General features: G+C 42.8%; 1 protein-coding gene across 3 annotated transcripts in view; it reads right to left on the reverse strand.

Moving 5' to 3' along the window:
* DENND4A (DENN domain containing 4A) overlaps positions 1-25,889 on the reverse strand; it is a 62,312-nt gene extending 36,423 nt beyond the window's left edge. The window contains exons 1-10 of one of the 3 annotated variants that reach the window (XM_088656474.1): positions 25,633-25,827; positions 22,356-22,536; positions 15,122-15,451; positions 14,315-14,564; positions 11,108-11,177; positions 6,992-7,161; positions 5,947-6,188; positions 5,206-5,272; positions 2,348-2,406; positions 172-316 (exon numbers count right to left, since the gene is read on the reverse strand). In XM_088656474.1, the coding sequence (XP_088512600.1) occupies positions 172-316; positions 2,348-2,406; positions 5,206-5,272; positions 5,947-6,188; positions 6,992-7,161; positions 11,108-11,177; positions 14,315-14,564; positions 15,122-15,429 (1,311 nt within the window). In that variant the 5' untranslated portion in view covers positions 15,430-15,451; positions 22,356-22,536; positions 25,633-25,827. Of the gene's footprint in view, positions 1-171; positions 317-2,347; positions 2,407-5,205; positions 5,273-5,946; positions 6,189-6,991; positions 7,162-11,107; positions 11,178-14,314; positions 14,565-15,121; positions 15,452-22,355; positions 22,537-25,632 lie in introns of all 3 variants that reach the window. The other 2 variants (XM_035131081.3, XM_035131080.3) reach the window with 2 other exon arrangements.
* Positions 25,890-26,325: the final 436 nt, after the last annotated feature.

Genomic DNA, 26,325 nt, shown 5'->3' on the forward strand with positions numbered 1-26,325 from the left:
TTATGCAGCTGTGGATCCTGGTCATTGTGGCAAAGATAAAAGATACATACTAGTCCATTTTACACTTGAGCAAATAAGGAATGTTACTAATAAATACCGGGGAAAGTATTAAGTTCCTAGAACCAGGACACCCTATAGCCATTTAACTGGATAAAAACAAATGCTACTTACAGAGACAAGTGCTTCTGTTACACTGGTAAGGACTGACGGTCGTAAAGAATGGATAAGGATTTTATGTTCCGTCACCGCAAATACAAGGAGAGTTACTGCATTCTCTGGTCCAAGGTTCTGCAGAAGAGCAGAAAACTTTCCACCACTATCAGACAAAGCAGACAATAAAATTGACTGATAAATACTATTTATTGACTACAATGCTACCCTTCCTCCTCGGTGTTATTTTGTCTTTACAACAACATGATACACCAGCACCATTTTACTAGCTCAAGGTCCTCCACTATTCAGCCCTGCAGCTCAGCAAGGATTTAAATCAGGCACCCCCAAACTTCGGCCCTCCAGATGTTTTGGACTACAATTCCCATCATCCCTGACCACTGGTCCTGTTAGCTAGGGATCATGGGAGTTGTAGGCCAAAACATCTGGAGGGCCACAGTTTGGGGATGCCTGATTTAAATCCAAGACCCTGTGGTTTAAGTTCAACAGCCTAACCTAAGGACAGTCAACATGACACCTTTCCAAATGCTGTGGATTACAGCTCCCACCCCCCTGTCCGCTAACCATGCTGATGGGAGCTGTAGTTCAAAACATCAGGAAGGTTGGTTACTTTGGCCCTAATCAAAAACCACAGTGGCTATTAAATAACCACTGCAAGTAATCCTATATAATAATATCCATGTTGTCCCTGCGTCCAAGCTGTCCCGTGTGTCCCTGGGTCACTGCGCATGTGCCCCAGGGATACAGGGATAGGACGGAGGGACAACGGCCAACCGCCGCTCCGCCAACCGCCGCTCCGAAGCCCAGTCTCATGCTGGAGGTGCGCGGCGAGGCGGCGGGGGAAAGAAGCGCTCCCCCCGGCAGCCTTGCCGCGCACCTCCGGCATGGGACGGCGCTTCCTCGGCCGAAGCGGCAGCCGAGGGAAGCCGGCTTTGGCTTGGCGGCGGCGGGAAGAAGAGGAGGAATTCCTCCTCTTTTTCCCGCCGCCGCCAAGCCAGTCCCCAAGCCGAAGTGCGGCGCGGCAGGGGCTTTTCGCTGTTTGACTTCCCGGAGTGAAGGGGGAGGCAAACGGCGAAAAGCACCCGCCGCGCCGCGCCGCACTTCGGAGCCGAAGTATGGCGTGTCGGGGTTTTTCGCTGTTTGCCTCCCCCTGGGGGGAAGGCAAACGGTGAGAAGCCCCCGCTGCGGGGTTGCCGGCTCTGTCGGGTGGGGGGGAGGGAGAAGCAGAAGATCTGATCGGTCTTCGGCTTCTCCCTTCCCCTGCCCAACAGAGCCGGCATTTGGCTCTGTCAGGTGGGGGAAGGGAGAAGCAGAGGATCGGATTGCTTCTCCCTCCCCCCACCCGACAGAGCCGGCAACCCCGGGATCTGTGCTTTCTGTCGGCGGTGGTGGGAGGGGAACGAACGGAGAGAAAGGGCTGCTTTCTCTCCGTTCGTTCCTCTCCCCTCACCACCAACAGAAAGGGCTGTCGGCGGCGGAGGGAGAGGAAGGAAGGAGGAGAAAGGGCTGCTTTCTCCTCCTTTGTTCCTGTCCCTCTGCCGCCGACAGCAAGGACAGGTCCGCGGCGAGGCGGGGGGGGGTGAGAAGCGCTCCTCCCCCCCGCCGCCTTGGCACGCAGCGCCGGCATGGGACGGAGTTTCGGAGAAGATCTCCCGCCCCCCCCCTCGCCGCGCACCTCCCGCATGAGACGGGGCTTTGGAGACCTCCGAAGCTCCGTCCCATGCCGGCGCTGCACGAGAGCAGCGTTCTAGCGCCCGTTTCTAAACGGGCTGAATTCCACTAGTGTAAGAATAACACAGCACTGAAGATACAGAAAAGCAGCCGTTTTGGATTTGGCACTGCCACAACTCTTCCCCTCTTCTCTTTTTAAGTAAATATATGCATTGTAGTACACAACAGAAGAAAGTTATTGTGATGAACTGAAGGGCAGCAGAAACAAGATGGGGCAAGCTGTTTATAGTTCCTAGTGAATTAGTTCTAACTAAATTATTGAAAAATTATTTCAAAAAGTCCCAGTGTTTTTCAGCAAAATGTTAAAGAAACAAGGGAAGAAACTCATTTCTATTATTCCAAATATTTCTATTTTCTTCTTGCCTCACCATCAGTAATTTTTCAATCAACCCCTCTTCCCATCCTTCAGATAATGCATCACTTTTTAAATGTTATTTTTACTTGCCTCAGTGGTAGAGGTGATGATATGGGCTGACTAAGAATCAGACTGTCATGCGGCGACAGCTATAAAAACATAACATAAAAGTAGATTTTGATATTTACATGATATTTTAGACATCAAATAATACATTACTGAAGAAAAGTTTAAGAAAAGAAGCAATTTCAGATCGCTGTCTGGTATTGGAGTTCTAAACCATACATGAAAAAAGTAACAGTATACACAGGAAATAGTCATTCGTTCATAGAAGGGATCCCTACTATTTATTTCATTTAGACAAAAATTAAAGACTTCACCATATATTTGGAAAACACTGTTGACAGGTCTAACAGTCTTACCTAATATTTTAGTAAACATCAATTACCCTCGCAGAATTAATACTGTTGTCCCACCCATAGCAAGCTGGTTTTAAAGTATGCATACCCTTAATGTTAGTATTCTTAAGAAAGCTTCAATTGAAAAAGAGGTTATGGCCCAACTCCAAAGTCTCAAGCAGTTTAACCTAGCACTGGTCTGTTCATTTGCAAAGTAGCTAAGTTATTTAATATAGATAGCATCTTCCCAAAGATTTCATCAGAAACACGCTTGAGGAAGCCCACAAAAATATCGGAATTCTAAGTCAAAAAAACTTCTCCTTTTAAGAGAAGGGTTAAGAGTTCACATATACACTCCTGCACTGAGTGGCATACAAATAGGAAATTAACTTTCAGGCTCTGTAAACAATAAATGCATTCTATAGTCTTACATATCATGCTAGCTTGCAACTTTGCTTCTGTGTAAATCCACTTTCTCTTGTCAGGTATAAAAAAGCATAGACTCAAGCAGCAGCTTTAGTTGGTGGTGGGGTTTAAATGGAGGAAATACTCAGTGGAATTAGGGTTGCCAGACTCAATATTGGACAGGACTTTTGTGCCTTTAATTGCCCTGCTCTCTTTTGAGTTTGGAAACCTTAAAGATAAGCCAGCAGACCCTTTGTTTAATTTCCAAGCAAAGGGTCTGCTGGTTTCTCTTTAAGGTTTCCAGACTCAAAAGAGAGCAGGGCAATTAAAGGCACTGAAGTCCTGTCCACTATTGAGTCTGGCAACCCTAAGTGGAGAAGATTTAACTTCTTCCACAATGCTGCAATTTTTAACTGCCCCCACCCTGGCTGATATGAACACTTTGAAAAACTGCAGGAGACCACACCAACCTCCTACATTGCATCAAGTATGGCCTACTGAAACCTCTTAAATTTTGGAGCACAAAATAGATTTTTTAAAATTGTGAATATCATTGTTTACTGGGTTTTCCAAAACATACAAACAAATACAACAACAGTAGATCTCTAAAACCAACAACAAAAATAAATAAACATACAACTTGGGACATGTCCAACAAAATTCAATCTATATAGAAACCTCACATTTGTTCCACCTGACCCCAAATGAAATATCAGGATCAAGACCAAAGATACTGTGGTAGCAGATCTGTATAATGGATTTTAAATGAATCCAGTAAGGGCAGACGCCTGCAATAGCCTTGAACCCTTGACATGATTTAACTGGCAACGGGATACGTAACTTTTGAGCGGGGAAGAAAAATGACTGCCAAACAAGATGCATTCAAAGCATATTGTTGCAAAAGCTGTAACTCAGCACCTCTTCACTGTTGCTGCCTCCTCACCAATTGTCCAGAGGATAACCTCTCACCAGGTAGATTCACCATGTCAAATTCCATGCCAAAAGGACAAAATTGTTTTGATTTAATGACCAATAGAATCTTCATGCTTTATAATGGCAAAGCACTGTAAAAGTCTGCTTCCTTAAATATACAGCTACTCTTGTGGCTATAAATCACGGGGTTGGCACTTTGAAAAAGATCTCTACAAATGAAAATACAACACTGTGTCCCTTAACCAGGATTTTGACTGGCATCGAAGAAAAGGATGCAGCACCTTCTCCAGATCTTAACACACAAGAAACAGCCCTCAGAAGTTTAGGTTATTTGGTACAGAAAGGGCAGTGACATCACAGCTGCACACAGGTGGGTGCTTGAGTTTGGAATTTTCTCAACTTTACCTCTTCAACCTTACCTCTGCAGCAAGGATGGGGAAGCTGTGGCCCTCCAACCATTGTGGAACTCCAACCCCCATCACACCCAGCCAGCACGGTCAGTGGTCAGAGATAATAACAAGAACAATTTATTTTTTATACCCCACCTATATGGCTGGGTTTCCCCAGCCACTGATGGGAGCTGGAATCCAACAACAGTTGGGGTGGGGGCACAGGTTCCCCATCTCTGCTCTACAACTACTATGTAATAAAAAGATACCAGCGCTATGTGCTGGCTTATCTATTTTTATTATTATTATTTAAATTTATACTCTGCCTTTCCGCACGAGGAATCTAGAGTGGCTAGCAACGATAGTATATGAATGTGCAATATTATAAAAAATAAGAATTATATACAAAAAAATACAAAAAAGCAAATATCAAAATACATATAAATGGGTCACACATATCTCTTAGGCTACAACAACCAACAATGAATTGCATAGATGAATGAGCCATCACAGATCAAACACCAAAAAGGGAGCTTTCATCTCAGAGAGTCATAGAATTATAGAATTGGAAGAGAACCCAAGGGTCATCTAGTCCACCTCCCTGCCCACAGCCAACCCTGGATGAGCTCGAACCACCGACCTTAGCAGCAAGATGCACTGACCCATTGTGTCACTGGGGGCTCCTTAGGCACATTGCTTTTCAACTGAATGAGTTCACACATTCACCTACAAAACCTTCATGTAATCTGGTGATGCATATACATGCATGAACCTGCTCAAACCAGAACAACATGTGGACAGTAAAGGGCAAATTTACACTTGCCTGGACTAAAATTCTTGGCCTCTGAGGGGATGGAAAAGGAACTTTGTGCATAAAGTGGGAAATATGCCTGTGAAAGAAGAAATAATTATTTCAGCTTAATACATTGAACCCGTTTATAGAATACAGGATGCCAGTGTACATCCAGCATACAAAAAGCATTAAAACATTTTTTAGCAGATAGACTCTATTCAATTGTGTTTGTTTAAATCAGTGCAGAGTTTTCCATAATGACCTGTGTGTTCCATGGAGGCACAAAGAGTAGGGGCAAGCTATGGGGAACAACTTAGCAACCTGCTGGGAACAGAAGTGGCTCTGCTAGCTTTCCAGCAGGAGAGAAGAGGTGGCAGAGAGGTTAGCGGGGTGCAACGCACCACCAGGCAGCACCAGATTGGATCTGCTGGTGCATTTGCACTGCACTGACCTCACCACTGCCTTGCTCACCCCCTTCCCGGTAAGCAACAATGACCCACCTGCTGAGAAATAAGCATAGTGACTCCAAGTTTGTTGCTATATCATCAAACCATGATTTGGCATTATATGTAAATCAACCCATAGTTAAGATTACTTAAAACAGGTTTGGTGCAATGTCTGACTCAAGCTAGCAATGAGAGGCAGGGAGCCCAGCTAGCTACTGGCTAGGCAGAATGCACTCTCAGCTGTGACCAGTGGCCAGCCTCAATTAATAAAATTGTTCTACAACAGCACTGATGTGAAATAGACAAAATATCCTAGAGAACTTACTTCTCAATGGGCAGGACATGTGGACCAGAGATGGAATAACGATATAGAAAAGTAAGCAATTTCTTGAAAGCATCAAAGAATGGCCAGTGAGAAAGAAGGCAGATGCATTTATTCGTCTGGACTGTTTTGGAGCTAGCAGACTTCCCATCAGGAGTAGTCACTAAACCCAACTGAGATTTCTGCTTTTCTGTGAGATTCTCTTCAGAATAGGTTTCATAGAACTGTATCGCAGCGCCATAGACCTGCAAACAACAAAATATGTGATTTAATGAACATGCTTGTTCTCCGTGTGTTTGCTTCAGACCCAAGGCAAAGGACTCCAAAGTATGTACATTTCTCAAATAGCTTTACTTTAATGTACTGCACTTCTTGAAATATTATGAAAACAATTTAAGCAACTCAGAGAACTAGATAGGTAAGTAAAGGTGCAATAAAAAGTTGTTTTGTGCATGCATGCAGCACTATAAGAAGCTTAAGGTTAATGCACAACTTCTTAAAATGTTTGTCTCAATAGCTGGGTCGCAATGTGTTCCTCAGCAGGTGGCATAATGAGGGGCAAATAATGCCACATCAGATATGGCACTTAAGGTCTAGTAGCCATTATACCGGTAATTTCTCCCAATGCCTCCAAAGTAGTTTTGCTGAGGGGCATTATGGGAAATGTAAATCTTGTCTCCATCCACCCAACATAGCAGTGTTGCCAGGTAAGCCCATCCTGTTCTACCAAGAGAGGAGGGGGCCTCCCAAGGTCACTTTGCCTGGGGCCCCTCAGTCCTGGAGCTGACCCTGCTCTGTTAGATCCCTAACTCCCCATGACAGAACTACAGCTTCCAGTGCTCCTCATGGAGAAGGAATGATGACCAAATCAGTTTTAAGCCTAGCATTAATCACCATGTGAAGTCATTACAAGAAGAATTTTCAAGCTTTCGAACTTTCTGATGAATTCCTCAGACTCAGAATAATGAAAGAAGAACAACAACAAAGTAAAATAAAATAAGAACAAGCTGTACTTGAAAATTATACTTATTGACAAACCTATCCTTACCTTTTCAGCTGAAGCTCCAGTTAGTACAAATGTAGAAAACACTGGGAGGGGATACTTGCTATTAGATGGCCAACATTCAATTGTTGCCCCCATTGGGAGGCAAAAAAGAGGTACTGATTCTGGTAAGGGAAATGAATCGTAGTCGTCTTCTGGATATCTGCATATTAGACCTGGAGAAACAATTTTTTTATATTACTGAAAGACCTGAACTCCACTGAGTATACTAGAAAAACCATTCCTTATGTAACACACTAAACTATTAAGGAGCATGCTAAGAGTTTATTTTCCCAACTTCTTCTGTGCTACCCTGCACAACAATCCTTTGCATGTCTACTCACAAGCAAGTCTGAATTAAATAGGTTTTACTTCCAGCTAAGGGTACAATCCTACACACATTTACTTGGGAATAAGACCATTTAATTCAATGGGATTTACTTCCAAGTCACATGAGATCCAGTTTACTCCTGAAAAATTATGAAGGCCAACACCAGAAAATTAAAGAAAAACTACACATATCAGTCTAATAAAGAATTAAGCTCTCAATTGAACATTAGCACCATATTGAGCATTCCAAAAATATACAACAAATTATTAAAAACCCTTCATCTTTTAAATCAAGCAACACAGCATAAATTTAAATTGCCCCAATTAGACCAAATAAGGAAAATTCAAAGCTCAAGATACTTAATATTGTCAAACTGCAATCTATCCGCTGTTTATATCTTTCAATACAAAATTTTGCTTGAGGTAATTTCAATATACTGTACCTCATTTATTTCTGACCTTGTTGACAAATTAAGAAATATCTTCCTTAGCCATCATCAAATGATCCAGTGAGAGTGTAAAATAAACACTTTATTCAGGAAAGCTTTGGGCTGTGGAGTGCAATCCAGTTTTTAATGATGTTGCTTGATTCGTATTTGGAATTTGTGTGTGTGTCTTTTAGGACTACAGTTTCACTGTTTCTTGTTTTAACATGTATAATTTCTGCATCATCCCTTCTAATACCAAACCTGGGTGGTCCAATGCCTATCCATTTGGAAGGAAAACAGGGCTGCGAAAGAAAGAAAGAAAGAAAGAAAGAAAGAAAGAAAGAAAGAAAGAAAGAAAGAAAGAAAGAAAAGAAAAGAAAGAGAAAGAAAAGAAAGAGAAAGAGTAAGAGTAAGAGAAAGAGAAAGAGAAAGAAAAGAAAGAAAGAAAGAAAGAAAGAAAGAAAGAAAGAAAGAAAAAAATAGCTTCTTCATGCTGCCAGGAATATTAGTTTGTAAAAGAAAAATATTTTAAAAACAGCAACAAACAGGTGGATGGGAGCCAACACACAGTGGCTTCCAAGACTTATAAAACGTAGAGGATAGTTGAGACACAGAAGGTTGCAAGTCTGTTAAGTGGGTGGGGAGGGAAAGGAATATAAATAGAGGGAATTTGCCAAATAGCTTATAGCATGGGTAGACAAACTAAGGCCCGTGGGCCAGATGCGACCCGATCGCCTTCTCAATCTGGCCCGTGGATGGTCTGGGAATCAGTGTGTTTTTACATGAGTAGAATGTGTGCTTTTATTTAAAATGCATCTCTGGGTTATTTGTGGGGTCTGCCTGGTGTTTTTACATGAGACGAATGTGTGCTTTTATTTAAAATGCATATCTGGGTCATTTGTGGGGCATAGGAATTTGTTCATTATTTTTTTCAAAATATAGTCCAGCCCCCCACAAGGTCTGAGGGACAGTGAACTGACCCCCTGCTGAAAAGGTTTGCTGACACCTGGCTTATAGTATCCTTGGCTTGGAGTAAAGGGTGTGGGGTGGCTGGTGCGTATCACAAGGTTACAAGGAGGCAGGAAAGAATGGAAACATTTTCTTTTGGTATATGGCATTAATACTCTCATGTTTGGGGCTGGCTGGCAGTCCCAAGACTATGTCCTTTAGCACTACATAACACAATAGGAGAAGCACGGTTGACCCAATAATTTTTGCTGCCTGAGGCAAAAAACACAAAAAACCCTCCCCCATTCTATGTACCAACCAGGCCAGCAGCTGAATATTACTTCCAACACAAAGCATCCTCCACCACATCTGAGGCCAGCAGGCTAGCTTAGGGAGTATGGGGCTGGCTGTGGGGTGTCCAAAGCTCAATCCTCCAACGTGTTACCACATTCCCTGCCCCTACCAACACCTGCCCCTGAGGTGGCTGTCAAACTCTGCCCTTTGAACAAACACAAACCCCTGTGTTGCAGCTACACTATCCAGTGAGCACTGATCCACTAGCATGATCCCCACTGGTATGAATATTTCATTGATAATTATTCGCTGATGAAGACTTTATTCCGAAACAGATGAACTACTTTGGATATACTGTCCTTTTGAGACTTCAGAGAGACGTCTTCCTTTGAAACTTTTGTGAGACGTCTTCCTTTGAGAGTCGGCTTGGCGTTCCTCGTTATTCATTGATTTGTTTGATTCTTTGTTTGACTCTGATACATGTAACAATTTGTAGTTACTTGTATATTTTGTGAGATGTATGATATATACATCATTTTGAAGTGGCTTATTCGTATATTTTGAACTCTGCCCTATGGCAGGACCAGCCACGAGGAGACATTTTCAAGTGGGAATAAATTAAAAGGTGTCCTTTCTCCCTTTCTGCTCCTGAATCCTAGCTTTCTACAAGCCCTGAAGGGATCGTTGAGGATCCTCTTCCAGAATGCCAAAAGTCCTGAATAGAAGCACTCCTTTTACGGTTGAGGACTGTTGCAAGTCCCCACTTGCTCCTACTAATACTGAACTTGGGTTCCTACAAGTTTGGCAGTAACACAGGGCCTCTCAGAAAGAAATCAGGAGCCTCTGCATACTAGGTGGACTCTGCAGACATGCAGAAGAATATGAGTTGGTAAGTTAGCAAAAAAGAAAATTCAAAACAAAAACATGGTCTGAGAAGGACTTGTGCTATGGGAACCACACTGACAACTCCTGTTCTATCTGCTGAACCACATCAGTCCTATTACAGACAGCATTGCCAGTTGAACTGGTTTCACAGCTCCTCCAGTCAATGCTATCCAATTTCCCAGCAATGAAATCAAAATAACTCAACATTTCAGTCTGCTTATTCAATAGAAGGCATACTGGATAAAATCCTCCTAAGCTATGCTGCGTTCATTTCAACTGGACTTGCCCAGGCAAGCTCCAGAGAGAGGATGAGCTTCTGTACTTGGCAGATGTACCTGTGTGCTTCCAAAATATCCCAATTAAAGTGACTCAAGGTTGCACATTCCCCCTCATTTTGTTTTACAAAAAGCATAGCAACGACAGACCACCCATTATGCCGTATCAAAAACCATTACTGGACCTCCCATTAATTCCAAAAGTGGTTTGCTACACAGAGAAGTGGGGGAAGAGAAAGCTTTTCACAAAAAATAACCGCAAGTCAAATTCCCTGACAAGGGAAGAAGAATGTGGGCAGCCTGAAATACGAAGGCCCACATATAGCTCACCACTTCATTTTGGCCTTGAAAACTGGACCTCCCTCCTCTGCCTTTTACTTCTGGTCCCCTTCCCTTCTCTTTGTTTGCATCTCATCTGTTTAGTTTGTAAGCTTGGTGACAGGGCCTCTCTCTCTCTTTTTTAAAATGTCATTAATATGAGCTACTTTAGAAGTCAAGAATGGTCCGGAAAATGGAATAAAAATATAATAAATAAACAACCTCCAAAGTCCCTCCGGGCCCACAGAACCAAGTCTTTATCCTGTTTGTCATAAATGAGAAATGGTACATCACCACACATTTAAAGCATGTCTTCTTCCTCACACTCCACAACACACACACCCTAAATCCTAGGAACTGTAGTTTGTTAAGGGTGATGGAAATTGTAGGTCTGTTTCATGTAAACTACAATTCCCAGGATTCAGGGGAGGGGAGGGTGCTTTAAATGCATAGTGCGTAGGCAGCCTGCCTCTCAAAGTGACATAACATTCTTGGTCTTCTTGATATTACAGAATTTCCCACATCAGTGTAAATCCAGTCTAAGCTTACATAAAAGAATTGCCGGTAATCCATAAATAAAATTGGTCTACTATATGCAGACAATAAGCATTATTATAAATATATAAAACCTACAGATGACTTACCAGCTTTGTATGATATGGTGTTTGTTTTTGCCACAGACTTCTTATAGCACAAGTACACTGCTGAGCCCCACTGCAAGAGAAGTGCAGACAGGGTGAATTAGTTGACTAGGCAATGTAGAAAGACAAGAGTACAATGCCACAAGTGGGAAGGGTAAACAAGCCTGATCAGACAACTTGTAAAAGGTCACATTATACTCCTTTAAAATCAATTTAATGATTGTAATGAATAATGTAAGCACTCTTGTGTGTCAGATGAAAGAACCCGAATCAAGGTTAAAAAAAAATAAACTAGGCAAGCCCTTTCACTTGATTCATGCTGATGTTTAAGTCATCTATAACCATGCTTAAGTCTCTTAACCTGTAATTTTTCACTCTATGACTCATTTTTAGCACAAAATCTCATACATCTCATAATTTTTGAACAGTACCAACTTCTCTCTGCTGCTGGCAACATGTCAAGGTAAACAGAAATTTATAGTATTCTGATAAATTTTGTCACAACTGGTAAACTCAAAGGAAGACAAGAATAAAAAAGAGAGGGCTACCAACAAATGTCTGCATCACATAAACACTTTTGGAATGTAAAATGAGTGCTTTCATGCACTACATAAGCCATAATGGGGTACTACAAATGAAATACATTTGATTTTGTAGTTTGCTAGGGTTTTGTTTATGCTTTGTAGTATCTCAGACAGCATTCATACCAGAGAAATGAGGAGCAAATATTCATCCCCATTGATTTCAGTAGCATTTTAATAACTTTGGTTTATATAAAACCTTGTGCAGCTCCCACTTGGGAGAAAAGCAATGACAAACCTAGACAGCATCTTAAAAAGCAGAGACATCACCTTGCCGACAAAGGTCCGTATAGTTAAAGCTATGGTTTTCCCAGTAGTGATGTATGGAAGTGAGAGCTGGACCATAAAGAAGGCTGATCGCCGAAGAATTGATGCTTTTGAATTATGGTGCTGGAGGAGACTCTTGAGAGTCCCATGGGCTGCAAGAAGATCAAACCTATCCATTCTTAAGGAAATCAGCCCTGAGTGTTCCCTGGAAGGACAGATCGTGAAGCTGAGGCTCCAATACTTTGGCCACCTCATGAGAAGAGAAGAATCCTTGGAAAAGACCCTGATGTTGGGAAAGATTGAGGGCACTAGGAGAAGGGGACGACAGAGGACAAGATGGTTGGACAGTGTTCTCGAAGCTACGAACATGAGTTTGACCAAACTGCGGGAGGCAGTGCAAGACAGGAGTGCCTGGCGTGCTATGGTCCATGGGGTCACGAAGAGTCGGACACGACTAAACGACTAAACAACAACAGCAGCTCCCACTTATTGCAAAACAAATGATTATGTGCCATAAGTGAAAATCATGCAAGATGTAAAAACCCTATTCAAGAGGCTTGGTTAACCTGCTCATAAAACAGGATACATTCCTACTTCAAACACGCCTGAATTCTGGGATATTGTAACTGAGTCCATAATTTGAAGCATTTTAAGAACTGTCTTCTAAGCTACCCTGCGTATATCATAGCTCCTCCTACCCCTCCAACACACACATGATTCTCTGCCTTTTCTTTTATCCTAGAAAGTGGCGTACCCACATTTTATCATTGAAAAATAGCACTATGGCCCAGTGAGATAAATAATAATTTTCAGTTTAAATACACGAGAAGGGCTTGCAAAAAAATAAATAAAAAGGGCTTTTAAAAAATCAAATAACTTGACAATGATTTGATCTCACAAAAGCAAAAACAGCAGTGCATTAACCACAGGCTTTCATGCCACAGTGCACCTGAATCATACTGTTTCTATTGAACAAACGCTATCACCAGAAATCCATTAAATTTAACTTGCATTTAAAATATTCTACTGAAAAACAAGTAATGGTATCTTATATACTTGTTGTGCAATTGACTATTTATATAGAAGGCCAGCAAGAAGTGCTTTCCCAGTGTTCTGTATAACTAACAGGCATCAGAAGATGGTGGAGTAGATTGGATTCGTTAACACTGTGACAGGAAAGAGGACTTGAGGGAACTTTTATAGAGTATGCCAACAATTATTACTTTGATAATGCGTAGCAGGAAGACTTAAAGAAAGAGAACTCTTCAATCATGTTGATATGACAAAAATAATGTATTCAATATGTTATTCAACAACAACTGAGCCTCCATATTCATAGGCAGCCTACCGGTAGGTCTCATTATCAGATTCTGGGAGTAAAGAAGAGGGGGAAACTATTTTGCAATTTTGAGTCTCCCTACTGAGCTTCCAGAAATATATGGTTGGTAGAGGTGAATTAAATATGGACTCATCTAAAAGGCCCCTGACTATCAGGTCCAGGCCGAGGGAGCCAGTGTTTGTCCGCAGACAGCTTCCGAGTCATGTGGCCAGCATGACAAATCTGCTTCTGGCGAACCAGAGCAGCGCACGGAAACGCCGTTTACCTTCTCGCCGGAGCGGTCCCTATTTATCTACTTGCACTTTGATGTGCTTTCAAACTGCTAGGTGGGCAGGAGCTGAGACCGAGCAACAGGAGCTTACCCCGTTGCAGGATTCGAAATGCCGACCTTCTGATCAGCAAGCCTTAGACTCTGTGGTTGCAAATAAAACTTTTAATGCGTTGTGAAATGCAATATACAAATGTGACACTAGATGGGGACAGTGAGCTATGCAAAATTCAATGTATTTTTCAAAACACTTTTTTAAAAAGAGCATTTTCACAGCGTTTTTTGTGTGTGTGTAGATTCCATCTAGGTGTGTCTTAGTCTATCCAGCAAAGCAATTCTTACTTTTTTTTAAGTACTTGCCTTAGGACTGCACAGATAACTTCATAAAAAGCTGCTTGCAGCATTTAATTTATACCATTGTCCATAGAGCAAAGAGCAGATAACACTGCAACACAGCAGAGAACCCTTCAATGGTTTACAGATTGTTCATGAGAAGTTGACATTGTTGAGACATGAAGAAGAAACTGGCACAGATCCTCTGGAATCTTACAGGAGAGTAGGATTAATTAGAAAGATATATTTCTACTCCAACCTGGTTTTTTTAATGCCAACTGGTAACTGAATGTTATGTTTTATAAACCACTTAAAAGCCTATTTTGTCCTTAAGAGATATATAAATTAAATAATAATAACTATATTGTAAGCATTATAAATCCATTAAACGGTATTTTCTACAAATCCAAAGTCCACCTTACCATACTGCTGTTCAGATTCTTGTCAACCTTGCAGAATGTGTGTGGTGGGGTTTCTCCCTTACTTGGTATAATTATGCATATGTCTGTGACAGCCAAGGTATTCTGAGTCATGTTCTCCAAGGCTCTTCGGAATGTGATGTATACTTTTTGCGATGAAGCACCACCGCTGATATTTGCAGGGCGGCCATGCGGAGTGGCTTGGATGATTTCACAACCCTGTTTTAATCTCTCTTTCCCATCATATAAAACCCTAGACAGAAGACAAACCCAAAAGCACAAGGACAGGTTTTTAGAAACAACAGGTAAGGAGTATTGCGGGCAGTGCGGAGGAATCCTGCTAGGCTCTGCCCATAATATACCGCAGTCAGCTACGCTCCATCCAAGAAGCAGCAAGGGTTGGGTTGCATGAATGACATGCTCAGCACAGGTGCAACTGCAGAACCAATCCAAGGCTTCTGACATTGTGTCTGCACTGAACCGACAGTGTGCCAAGCTCCTGTTGCCTTGCTCTTTCACTTCCCCATCTTAGTAAGTGGCAGTGACACATGGCACTGGGAAGGAAGGTCAGCAACACAGTCCCACCTGCACCCCACCTCAGATCAGACCCCACTCCAGTTTCTCCCCTGAACTGCCAGCTCTACAATTCTATGATTCTATATCCACCAGGTTCTTCCCCAATTCTGCCTCCAAACAAAACCTAATGGACCAATGTTTTTTAAATAAAATGTTAGCAGCTCTATTCCTTAGTAGTGCAACTTGAATATACCGGTATATATATTTAAAGCAACGTTAATAAAATTTACTCACCCCAAGTCAGTAAGTGGGGGCTTGTTTCTCCCTCTCCTGTAGCACAGATATATTTGTGGTCCCACAAGGCTGCCATTGTTGAGATCTGCTGACAGTCCTGATGGAGTAACATCTATGCATTTGTATCCATGAGGCACTTCCTCCCCCAGAGATTTAATTATCACCGCCACATCTGTGATTGGCTCTTTTGGCTTCGCAAGCTTGTGACAAGCATCGTTGAAGTGGATTTCCTCCTCTAGTGGTTTTGAAATATCAGTCAATCCTGCCACAACAAAGTAGTCAGCAACACGGGCCCCTCTGTCTTCCATCTTCCATCACAGAAAGATCTGGCTAGCAAGGGATGAAAGCAATGTGGGATATGGTAAAACTGAAAGAACAAGAAGGTCTCTGAAAATCACCAACTTTAAGGGTTCACTGAAAAGCATTACATTTTCCTCTGATGCCGTTGCCAAGTTTTGTTCTACGTAAAACAGACTTTTCTCTCTCCTTTATAATGAAATAAGCACATGGCTTACATACCCAAGTTCCAGTTTCAATAATGTCAGCACAAATGTGCTAGCTTATGAACAGCTTGTTGAGTTTAATGTGCCTGCACAGATGTGAGGCCCACAAGCTCACACACTTGCCACGGTAATGAGTTATCTTTCTAATAAACTGCATTACTTATCAAAATAAAGGAATGGAAAAATTTCCAGCACCAACATCTTCAGGAGCACACCTTCTGTATATTAAATGTTAATTCAAATGAAAACCTATCCTCAACAATCACAAGTGGCTTGGGCCAATGAAACGAAACACTCCTAAAGCTACAGGGCATTATATAAGCAACTGCTCTTAACAGCTAAAATGATGCAACAGAGCTTAGTCACTTGCCCAGTGTCCCCCCCCCTTTTTTTTTTTAGAGCAGTGGGTAAAAGCAGAGCGAACAACACAAACGCCTTCCTCATGGAAATATCAGAGTGTATAATGGACAAGCACAAAGCATTCTTTAAATGGTAAACAGGCTGTTCTGAAGAACCAAGGGAGAAAGAACTGGGTTAGCCTACGAATTACCAGTGCGTGATGACAGCTTGGAGACAGACTGGAGCTGGAAACAGGCAGTATATTTTTCAGAGCTGAAAGTAGCATGAGAAAGGCACTATCACTCATGGTACACACCCTCATCTTACCATCTGATCTGATTAAACTGTTTGCCAGGCTTTTGTGGTACCTCAAAACCCTGCAGCATTGTGTGAACAGTGACTAAAATAGAACAAGAAAATACGTGTATACAGGATAGGCTATGATGGCTCTATCAGGGCAGCCTTGATGTTTTATTTATATTATTGACATATATTGTGTAACAGTCACTCATCATTTTATCCACTTTGTACTCCAATGGCCTAATAGCTGTTATCCCAGCCATTCAGTGATGGCATTGTTATTGTCCGATTGATTTTATTCTGCATTTACTGATAGTTATTACATTGGAGAAGACCTCTCTCTTTTTTAACCTGTTGGCAAGCATACTTGAATCAATAAATTATTCAAGCACCAGTATAAACTTATCTTTTCCCCCTGCTCTGACGTATGGCAGGCCACTCAGATTCATTCCATGGGTGCATGCAAAACCCAAGGGTGAAGTTTTTGAAAGCCAACAATAGAAGACAGACGGCCTGATCCAAACCCTTAAAAAAAGACATCTCATCACATTATCAGTTGAGCAATGCTGAAGTCTCTCAGATATCCATCCTGCCTCATCACAGGAAACTTCCTTCCCTTTTTGGACTTCCGAAACGTCACTAACCACAAAGAGCAGCAACTCATTTTGGCTTATTGTAGCATTTAGATCAGGGTTATCTATTGTCTATTATCCTTCTAGTTGAAACCCAGCTGAGAACATGTGTTCTACCATGTAATAATCTAAGAAATCCTACAGGTTAAAACAGGAAACCACATACTACTAATAATATGGTCAATTTACCAACAAACAGCTTTTGTTACTTTGATACAGATTCTGTGCAAGCATAAAAGAACTGCAGAATTTGTTACTGACAGCAGAATTCAGCAGCAGTTTACATTGACATTATGGCTCTGGCTAACAGATTTATCTTAAGAGATCCCTAGCCATTGCACAGAACTACGATTCACAAGGTCCCCTTGGGAGACAGAATGACTATTTTTTAAGTCTGTAGTACAGAATAGATGTACTGAAATGGAAAGTCAACATAGATTCATGGCACACTTTATGGCCACTAAAGGAAAGATCATATGGAAACATAAGAGGAGATACTTTCTGTCAATCTCCTGTCAAACCCTTTGGTCAGCCCATGTCTAAAATAGCCATTCGAATGCAGTCCTCAAACTTCTTTTGTATGTAAAGTCTCAAATAAAAAGATATATTAATTTTTTAAAAAAACATAAGAGCACATGCCACATCCATCAGTGTCAATACTATATTGATTAGGGGGCGATAGATAACAGAATATTTGGGCTCTGGACAAAACAACACAGAGCAACTGGCCTGAAACAGGGCAGATGAGCTTGTACAAAATCTTCCTGAATCTGCTCAGGGATATATTTTTCCTGTTTCCACAGACACACACAAACCCTTAATGTGGGTGTTAGCTTATGTATAAAAAGGGTAAAGAGATTTATTTCTAATTGAAATAAATCAATACAATTCCAAATGCTTTGCCTCAAATTTAATTACTCCTCTGAAAAGTAGTCTCCCCCTCCCACTCACCATTTTAAGCAGATGCATGGAGGTTGCCCAGTTGTATAAAGCCAACCAGACACTCTGGCAGAACAGAGAAAAGAAAACAGAGATGACTCATCCCCAAGCCAAAAAGTGCAGTCCTCTCCATCCAATCTCTATAAAACAAGCTAATCCTCCTTCTAAATTTTTAATTCTCAAAGATGAGGCAGGCTAGGATTTGCAGGTTTTGAAAACAGAATTTAATGAGGTCTCTCACTTAAGCTACTGGTAGTTTCTTACTGACTAAACTTGCAATTATTATAGAGTCCATTTTTGAAAAATTATACTTTTGCCTAATCTTAGCACTTTTACACTTTTAAAGATAAAAATGTTTTTCTTTCCTCTCCTGTGGAATGTCAAAACATCCTACCAGTCCCATTTCCAGCAGTGTTCCAAAAACTACTTAAAAAGGTAAAGGGATCCCTGACCATTAGGTCCAGTCGTGACCGACTCTGGGGTTGCGCGCTCATCTCGCATTATTGGCCGAGGGAGCCGGCGTATAGCTTCCAGGTCATGTGGCCAGCATGACAAAGCCGCTTCTGGCAAACCAGAGCAGCACATGGAAACGCCGTTTACCTTCCCGCTGTAGCGGTTCCTATTTATCTACTTGCATTTTGACGTGCTTTCGAACTGCTAGGTTGGCAGGAGCTGGGACCAAGCAACGGGAGCTCACCCCGTCACAGGGATTCGAACCGCCGACCTTCTGATCAGCAAGCCCTAGGCTCAGTTGTTTTAACCACAGCGCCACCTGGGTCCCTCTTAACCCAATACTTAAGATTGGGTTATTTGAGCCTCCTGCTATGTCATATGATTGTTGCTCAAGAACCTCTGATTTCATTTCTGGAAAACTGAAGCAATTTGTGTTTAAATCAAATATTACATCAATGCCCTCTTTTCATAGAATCATGGAATGGTAGAGTTGGAGTCACATTTAGCTATGTGAACAAGCCCTTATTTGAAGATAAGTCCTGTTGAATTTAGGGAGGAAGCCTAAGCTCCCAGACAGAGGGCCCAAATCACAGGATTTCCAAGTTGGAATGGACCCAAAAGGTAATTTAGCCCAACCCCTGCAATGCAGGAATCACAGCTTAAATAATCCCTGAGAGTTGGCCATCCAACCTCTGCTTAAAAACCTCCAATGAAGGAGTCCACTACCTCCCAAAGTAGTCCATTCCATTGTCAAACAGCTCTTGCCATCAGAAAGTTCTTCCAGTCAGAATGTTCTTGTAATCTGAATCCACTGGTTTGGGTCCTACCCTCTGAAGGGCTGTTGGATGTTGCAGACCTGCCCTTCTGCCAGTGAAGAGGCAGGTCTGATGCTAGAGGGCTTGTCATGGTGGCAGCAAAATCTGCCACTGTTTTTCCACCATCATCAGTGCTCAGATGGTGGCATGGTTTGAAAGGGAGTATGTCATGAACTCTGATAAGGCCTTGCAGCAGGGGTCAGCAACCTTTTTCAGCCGTCCACCATCCCTCAGACCATGTGGTGGACCGGACTATATTTTGAAGGGGGGGAATGAACAAATTCCTATGCCCCACAAATAACCCAGAGATGCATTTTAAATAAAAGCACACATTCTACTCATGTAAAAACACCAGGCAGGCCCCACAAATAACCCAGAGATGCATTTTAAATAAAAGCACACATTCTACTCATGTAAAAACACACTGATTCCCGGACCATCCACGGGCCAGACTGAGAAGGCGATTGGGCCGCATCTGGCCCACGGGCCTTAGGCTGCTTACCCCTGCCTTGGAGTCTTCAGAAAGAATAGTATTCCAACCATATAGTTATTTTCCCTCCCATAAAAACCAATGGGATAAACATTTTTGAGAAAGCAAAACACTTTTAAAAAGGGGAGGACAGAAGGAATAAAGCTGTCCCCCAGCTTCCATCCAGGCTGCCACAAGCCTAGCAGAACTGAGGGAGTGGTGTTGCCTCTGTCACTGACACTCTCCCCCCCCCCATTCACCCCACGGACCTTCAATTGTTCTGCCTGTGGGACTCAGGGCAGTTCTACACCATACATTTAAAGCACATTTTATGCACATTTAAATCACATGTAGTTGTTGTTTAGTTGTGTCCGACTCTTCATGACCCCACGTACCAGAGCACTAAACAACAACATAACTTCCCTCAAAGTTAGGGGAACTGCAGTTTGTTAAGGTTGCTGGGAATTATGGCTCTATAAGGGAAACTACAGCTCCAAATAATCTTTTGAGGAAGTTACCCGGTATGTGTTTTAAATGTCCGTTGGATGTGCTTTAAATGTACTGTGTGGATCAAACTTTTCAGCAAGCATGCATAGGACCCAGCTAGTCCTAGTTCAGAAAACAGTATTTAGATTTTATAAAGCACAAGAACTCAGTCTATCAATTTTGGGGGGGGGGGAACCAGCAAAACAAATGATTCGTGCACAGAAGTGGGACAGGGCAGTCAATCTTTGTTGCCCTTAGTTTAAATTTGACACAAATATTTTTTGCTCTATTTCCTATAAATAAATCTGACTTGATAAGAAATTACAGAGACCCCAAGGAAACCTCTCATTATTTAGGGCTCCAGTCTGCAACTAGCTTTGCCAGAAGGTGACTTATTGACAGTACCATGTAAAAGCCTCAACTAACTCCCCACATTTGTAAAACCCTGCAACCACGGCCACTGTTCTTTCCATAACACACAAACACCTCTGCTGGCTTTGAGTTTGTAACTGGAGGCCTAAAATGCCTCCTAAGGGAGCTAGATTTGACTCAAGAGCTGCCAGTTGCTGACACCTACTTTAGAGGGATGATGGAAATAATTCCTATGATTAATGATTAAATTTAGCACTACAGTTCTGAATCTTCAAGTAAATTAAAAATATAAAGTATAATTACAGTTATCTGCTCAATACTGAAATCAATTTTCCACCTCTCACTTGGAATCTTGTCCTTTCAGTATTTGCCAGAGGCTGCAATTCTAACCCCCCTTACCCGAGAGTGAGGCCCATGATTGAATTCAATGGGACGAACTTCTGAGTAGACAGGATTGCAGTTAGGTAGTAAGCACTAGGATTATGCAGATTAGTTCTGCACTTAATCATTTAGAAAGTGAAATATTCAAGTGCAGACTGACAGAGTGTGTAGGGGAAATGTGAAACTTACTAAAAAGCAAATTGCGCTTTCCTCAAATGTTCAGTTTCAATAGCCACATACAAAAACTCACTTTCCAACTTACACATCAACATACATCTTGGTTGAGAGTGGGTCAGAGACACAATTGTGCATTCTATAAATAGAACATGAGATTAGCAGGGGCCCAAGGCCACCAACATAATTAACAAGCTGTTAAGTGTTATTAGTATCTAGCCTGCTGACTTTTCTAGTTATTAGAGACAGGACAGCAACAAAAAGTCTCAGCCTCCAGAACATACAGTACACTGTTGCTATGTTAGTTGAGGTACACTAATCCATCCATTTTTAAGGTCACCTGCTGTATGTAACCAAGAGAAATGCATAACAAAAAAACAAAACACACAAGAGGGTGGGCCAGGACGGACCTGCCATGAAGTAAGGAGAGATCGACATAAACTGGCACAACCCGAGTACTGTTAAGGGCAGCGAGTGAGAGACTAGTGGGTCTGTTGCACAGAGCACTATTATAAGAGGCTGCCTTATACAAAGTAGAGCCACTGATCTATCTAGTTTAGTATTATCTACACTGACTGGCAGCAGCTCTTCAGGGGTTCGGACAGGAATTTCTCCCACCCCTACCTGGAGATGCCAGGGCTTGAACCTAGGACCTTCTGCATGGGTCTACGTGCCAGATGCTCTACCATGGACCTACCACAGGGATGTCTAACTGGTCGACCACAATTGACAGGTCAATCCCCGGATGTTCGCTGTCACTCGCGGGACCCCTCCCGATCGTCGGTAGTGAAAAGCAATGCAGTGAAAGTCCCCACCCACCCCTCCTCTGTTGCTGTGTTCCTCCATGGCATCAAATAGGTGTTCTTTAATCGTATTTTGCCGACTAGTTGTGAAACTAAAATAGTCATTACCGCTGCGACTACCCCCTAAAAAAGCCCAACAACTTTGGCTTTGGCCCCCCTAAAAAAGGTCTACAACTTTGGCTTCCCCCTTCCCTAAAAAAAAAAAAAAAAGGCCAGCAACTTTGGCTTGCCCCCACCCCCAAAGAAAGGTCAACAACTTTGGCTTCCCATCTCCCTTTCACTTCCAGAATTTTTTTACTGGGAGTAGATTGCAGTCTCTTGTGAGCTGGACGTGCCTGCCCTACCACATCTTTCTATAACTCCTGCTCATTTCAATTAGGTGTAAGAGAATTTCCAGGAGGATTGTGATAATTATTACTTAGCAGAAAGTTGGATGACATTTGGATTTTCCATCTGCAGCATCATGCTGTGTTGGGCTAACCCAGAATGGACATCTCCAATCCATCCTGGATGGCAGTTTATGTACTATTTGAGATCAACTGAATGTGCATGTTTTCTGGGCACAAACCTGAATTTATTCCTTCATTCAGAGTAGTCAGGCCAGCTCTTCGCCATGTTGTAACATGGCAGGGTCATTAGAATCTTGCTCAAAATCAGTGTCTGCAAAAGATTTATAGCTGTAGGCAAGTCACTGCCTTGCTTCATCTTCATGTCAGTTCAAGGCACCAGAAGCCTTAAAAAGAGGCTTGCTAGACAGAGACAGACAGATGGGTAGATATGAAAACTTTAGCATAAATATATGGTAATAGAACCCCAAGGTTCTGTCTCTACCACTACAGAGATCTATTACTATTGTCATGCAAGAAAACATTATTAGTCATCCATAATTGGGTAAATGTATTAAACACCAGAAACACCTAACCATTAGTGGCAGCAGTCTAATTTTTTTAAATCAAAAGAGTTCCCTCTCATATCAAGTACTCTGCTATCATTTCAATTAGAAACAGGAAAGGTGGTGGGGCAAAATTACCTAACCACTTTTTCCTAAATAAAACAAATCCCAGACATCTAAATATAGATGGGGGCATAATGCCTTCTCTAAAGAATCTAACTCATAGAAAATAATGGATGCAGAAACTACCCAGCATGCAGAGTGAAGAGTAATTCGAATGTGTGACTATGATGTGGCACAGAAAAAACTGCAGTGCTTTCTTTTTCCCATAGAAAATGTTGCATTTCATAAGTTCATTAGAAACACTTAATGGATGCCAACTGCAAATTAATATTAGGAATGTTTGGCAGTTTGAAAGTTTTTAGCTTTGTTTACTAAATGCAAATAAAATAAACATGCTAAATTAAACCACTCTCTAAGGCAATAGAAAACTTCCTCAAATAAATTACACTAACTTGCAAATGAAAACTTTCCAGAAAGTTTTTCCAATTCAAAAGTTTCCAAAAGTTACACATTGCTGGTGCATGATGAAAGTTAGTTATAAAGACTACCTAACATTTTAGCAGATGGCTACCTGGAAACACCAGAATTGCTGCAATGCTTTGTAAAATTTACCCCAGCATTTCCTTTGCCGTACCCCGATTCCTTCACTAATATGAACTCAACTGTGAATTTCCAAGAAGTGCACAAATGAAGCTTACTTGGTAACCTGGTTCCCCAAACATTCCAATCAACTATAAAACCACCTTTTCCAACACCCCAGTATTTTCCCTCTTTCCCCCCTCTCAAAGTTCAGCCTGGCTTCTATCATTAACCTGCCTTCCAATGTACCAGTGTCATCTTTGTCAAATAGCACCCATCTCTTCCTCTTCACACACACACACTCTAACAGTAGTCAGCCCCACATACATCCTCATCATTATAATTTAATTCATTTATGAATCACTTCCTATGAAGCATCTCAAAGCAATTTCACAGCACAACACAAACAACTGCATTTATAAAAACAATAAAAAATTAAAAACAATTTTAATCCAAAATATGCTTCTGTATAATAGCATGTATCTATATACATTTCCCCAAATTAAACAAGAATAAAATAAAACTTATCCCTGCTGAAGAAGAGCTCTGTTTACCTTTAAAGTTCAGGGGCTGTCCACGGAAATTGGTTAGTCCCATAAAGGTAGTGTCTTAATGGCCCTATGGATTTTGTATTAATGGACCAAACTATAAATAGAGGAGCCTCAAGCTTGGGCTTGGGCTGTTTGCACATTCACAACAACCCTTACAAGTTAAACCTAGAAATCATTCCCAGTGGCATTGTCCCACATGTCAAGGTATCATGTCTACAGAAGAAATCCAAAAGAAGAGGAAATACCCAGTCAAAACCTCTGTTTTTTTCTTTATCTCCTTTGAGTCAAGCTGCTTTCACAGTGGAGTACGGTAGTAACTGCTGGCCTGCCTTTCAGGGCTGTTGTTATGGACTGGTGCAGGAAATCTGAACCTGAATTTGTATTAGGTCCCTGGTTGCCTGACCCCTTTCCTCCCATTTTACTGAGGTGTGTTTGGTCTTTGAGCACAGAACTTACTTAAGTTTAAATGGCCATAGCTCTGTAGTATAGCCGGTGCTTTGCATGAAGTAGGTCCCAGTTTCAATCCCAGCATCTCCTAAGGCTGAGAAAGATGCCTGCCTGAAGCCCTGGAGAGCTGCTGTCAGTCAGTGTTGACAATTCTAAGTTAGATGAAGCAATGGTCTGACTTGCAGTGAGTCAGTTTACTGTGTTCATTTTGCATTTCTCCATAGGAGTGAAGGTCAGCTACTCGTTTATATGGGGAAAGGCAAAGACATTCTCTTGAGAGACCCCTTTGCGCTAGGAAACTAAACTATCACCTTTGGTCTTGGTGAGCCCAGCCATGGGGTCAAACCAACCCCATCTGTAGCATCCACCAGCTGCTTGGTCACACTAGAGCGTGACCAGACCTCCGGGAGCTGCTCTGACATCTGTTACCGGTACATGCAAGTGAATGTTCAAATTCTGGTGTACTTCGGCATTCCCAAGCAGACACTTCCCAAACTCAAGGGACGGGCTGGTGAACACTGGCGGGGCAGCTCACCATGGGGCAGAGAGCATCAGAATATATCAGGTCCAAAAAAAACCCCAAGACCACAGAAGGAAACATACATTTCATACATTCCTGAGGCACAGTCGACATTCACAGGTAACACCAACATTCACCATATTTTGAACATAAATAAATAAGAATAGCCAGAAATAACTGAATGGATTATCCCTTTCTTTTAAATACTTCATAGATAGACTGGGGGGTTGCACACATGACACCCCCCCTTCTTTTAAAATACTTCCGCTTCATTCCTAAACAGATTAAAACCACCGATGACACCGGGTTGTCCCCAGCCACGTCGTGCTCGGGAAGAGACCCACGGGAACTAATGGGCCTGAGCCTATTCATTCCAAAAGGAAGGTCTACTCCCGAGTAGGGCTGCTAACCCATTTCTTTCCTTTCTTTTGAATATTATATACTCCAGCATCTGGCATCACCCGCCGTCATGTCTCACACGCGCCAGTTGCATCATTTCGTCGTCGTCCCCCATCCTAAAACCACACGCGCACAACACGCCAGAGAGATGCCCCGAAATTGCGTATTAATCTCTCTCTCTCTCTCTCCACCCCCCCCCCCGCCTCGCCATCGCCAACCCGCTTCCCCAAATATCCCAGTTGAAGAGAAGCAACGGCCGCCTTCTTCCCTCGGCTCCGTTATTTTTTTGGGGGGGGGGAGAGAAGAGAGAGAGAGAGGCGCGCATCCATAACAGCAGCAGCAGCGCCCCCGAAAGACAGAGGCAGCCCGCCATCTCTCGCCCCGGCGACCTCACCTCAGGCGGGGGCGCTGCTCCCCAGCGGCAGCATGAATGGAGGGGAGACACAGAGAGAGGGGGGTCCCCTCGAGGTCCCGAAGCGCTTTTTCCTCGCCGACGCGCGGCCGATCACGAAGACAGCATCGCCTCTTGTGGCACCCTCCTTCCCCTCGCGCGCGGCAGAGGCAACGGCGCCGCCTCCTCCCTCGCCGTGTGGGCGCCTCAGGCGGGATTCCCTCCCCGCCTCCCCTCAGCTGCCGCCATCTTGGCTCTCTGGCGGGGGACGGACGGAAGAGGAGGAGGAGGAGGGAGGCCGAGGGGCGCGCGCGGGGAAGGGAGCCAAGCGGGGGTCTCTCGACGGCCTGGTGGCCAGCCCCCAGGACTCCTTCGAGGGTTGTTGTTTTTTTAGCGGGATTTCCAGTGTGGGATGAGGGGGTGGGTGTGTTGTTTTAGTTTATTTATGTTCCTTTTATTTCACAAGGTTTATACAGTATACCTCTTGGCTGTGTAAAAAGCCAGCGCTCCCACCCCGTGAGGGGGGTCCCAAGTGGGGTCTCTTGTCCGTCCATCACCCCTGATTTCTGAGGGGCGTCCAAAGTGGGTCGGGGTCTCTTGGCCCAGGGCCCCAAACTCATGAGGGGGCTTTGCTGCTGAGGGAAGGAAGGGCCAACTCTACAGTTCTGTGATTCTTGGGGTTGGGATGGACATACC

This window comes from Zootoca vivipara, chromosome 13, assembly GCF_965207765.1.
Source record: "Zootoca vivipara chromosome 13, rZooViv2.hap1.1, whole genome shotgun sequence".
NCBI classification, from domain to species: domain Eukaryota; kingdom Metazoa; phylum Chordata; class Lepidosauria; order Squamata; family Lacertidae; genus Zootoca; species Zootoca vivipara.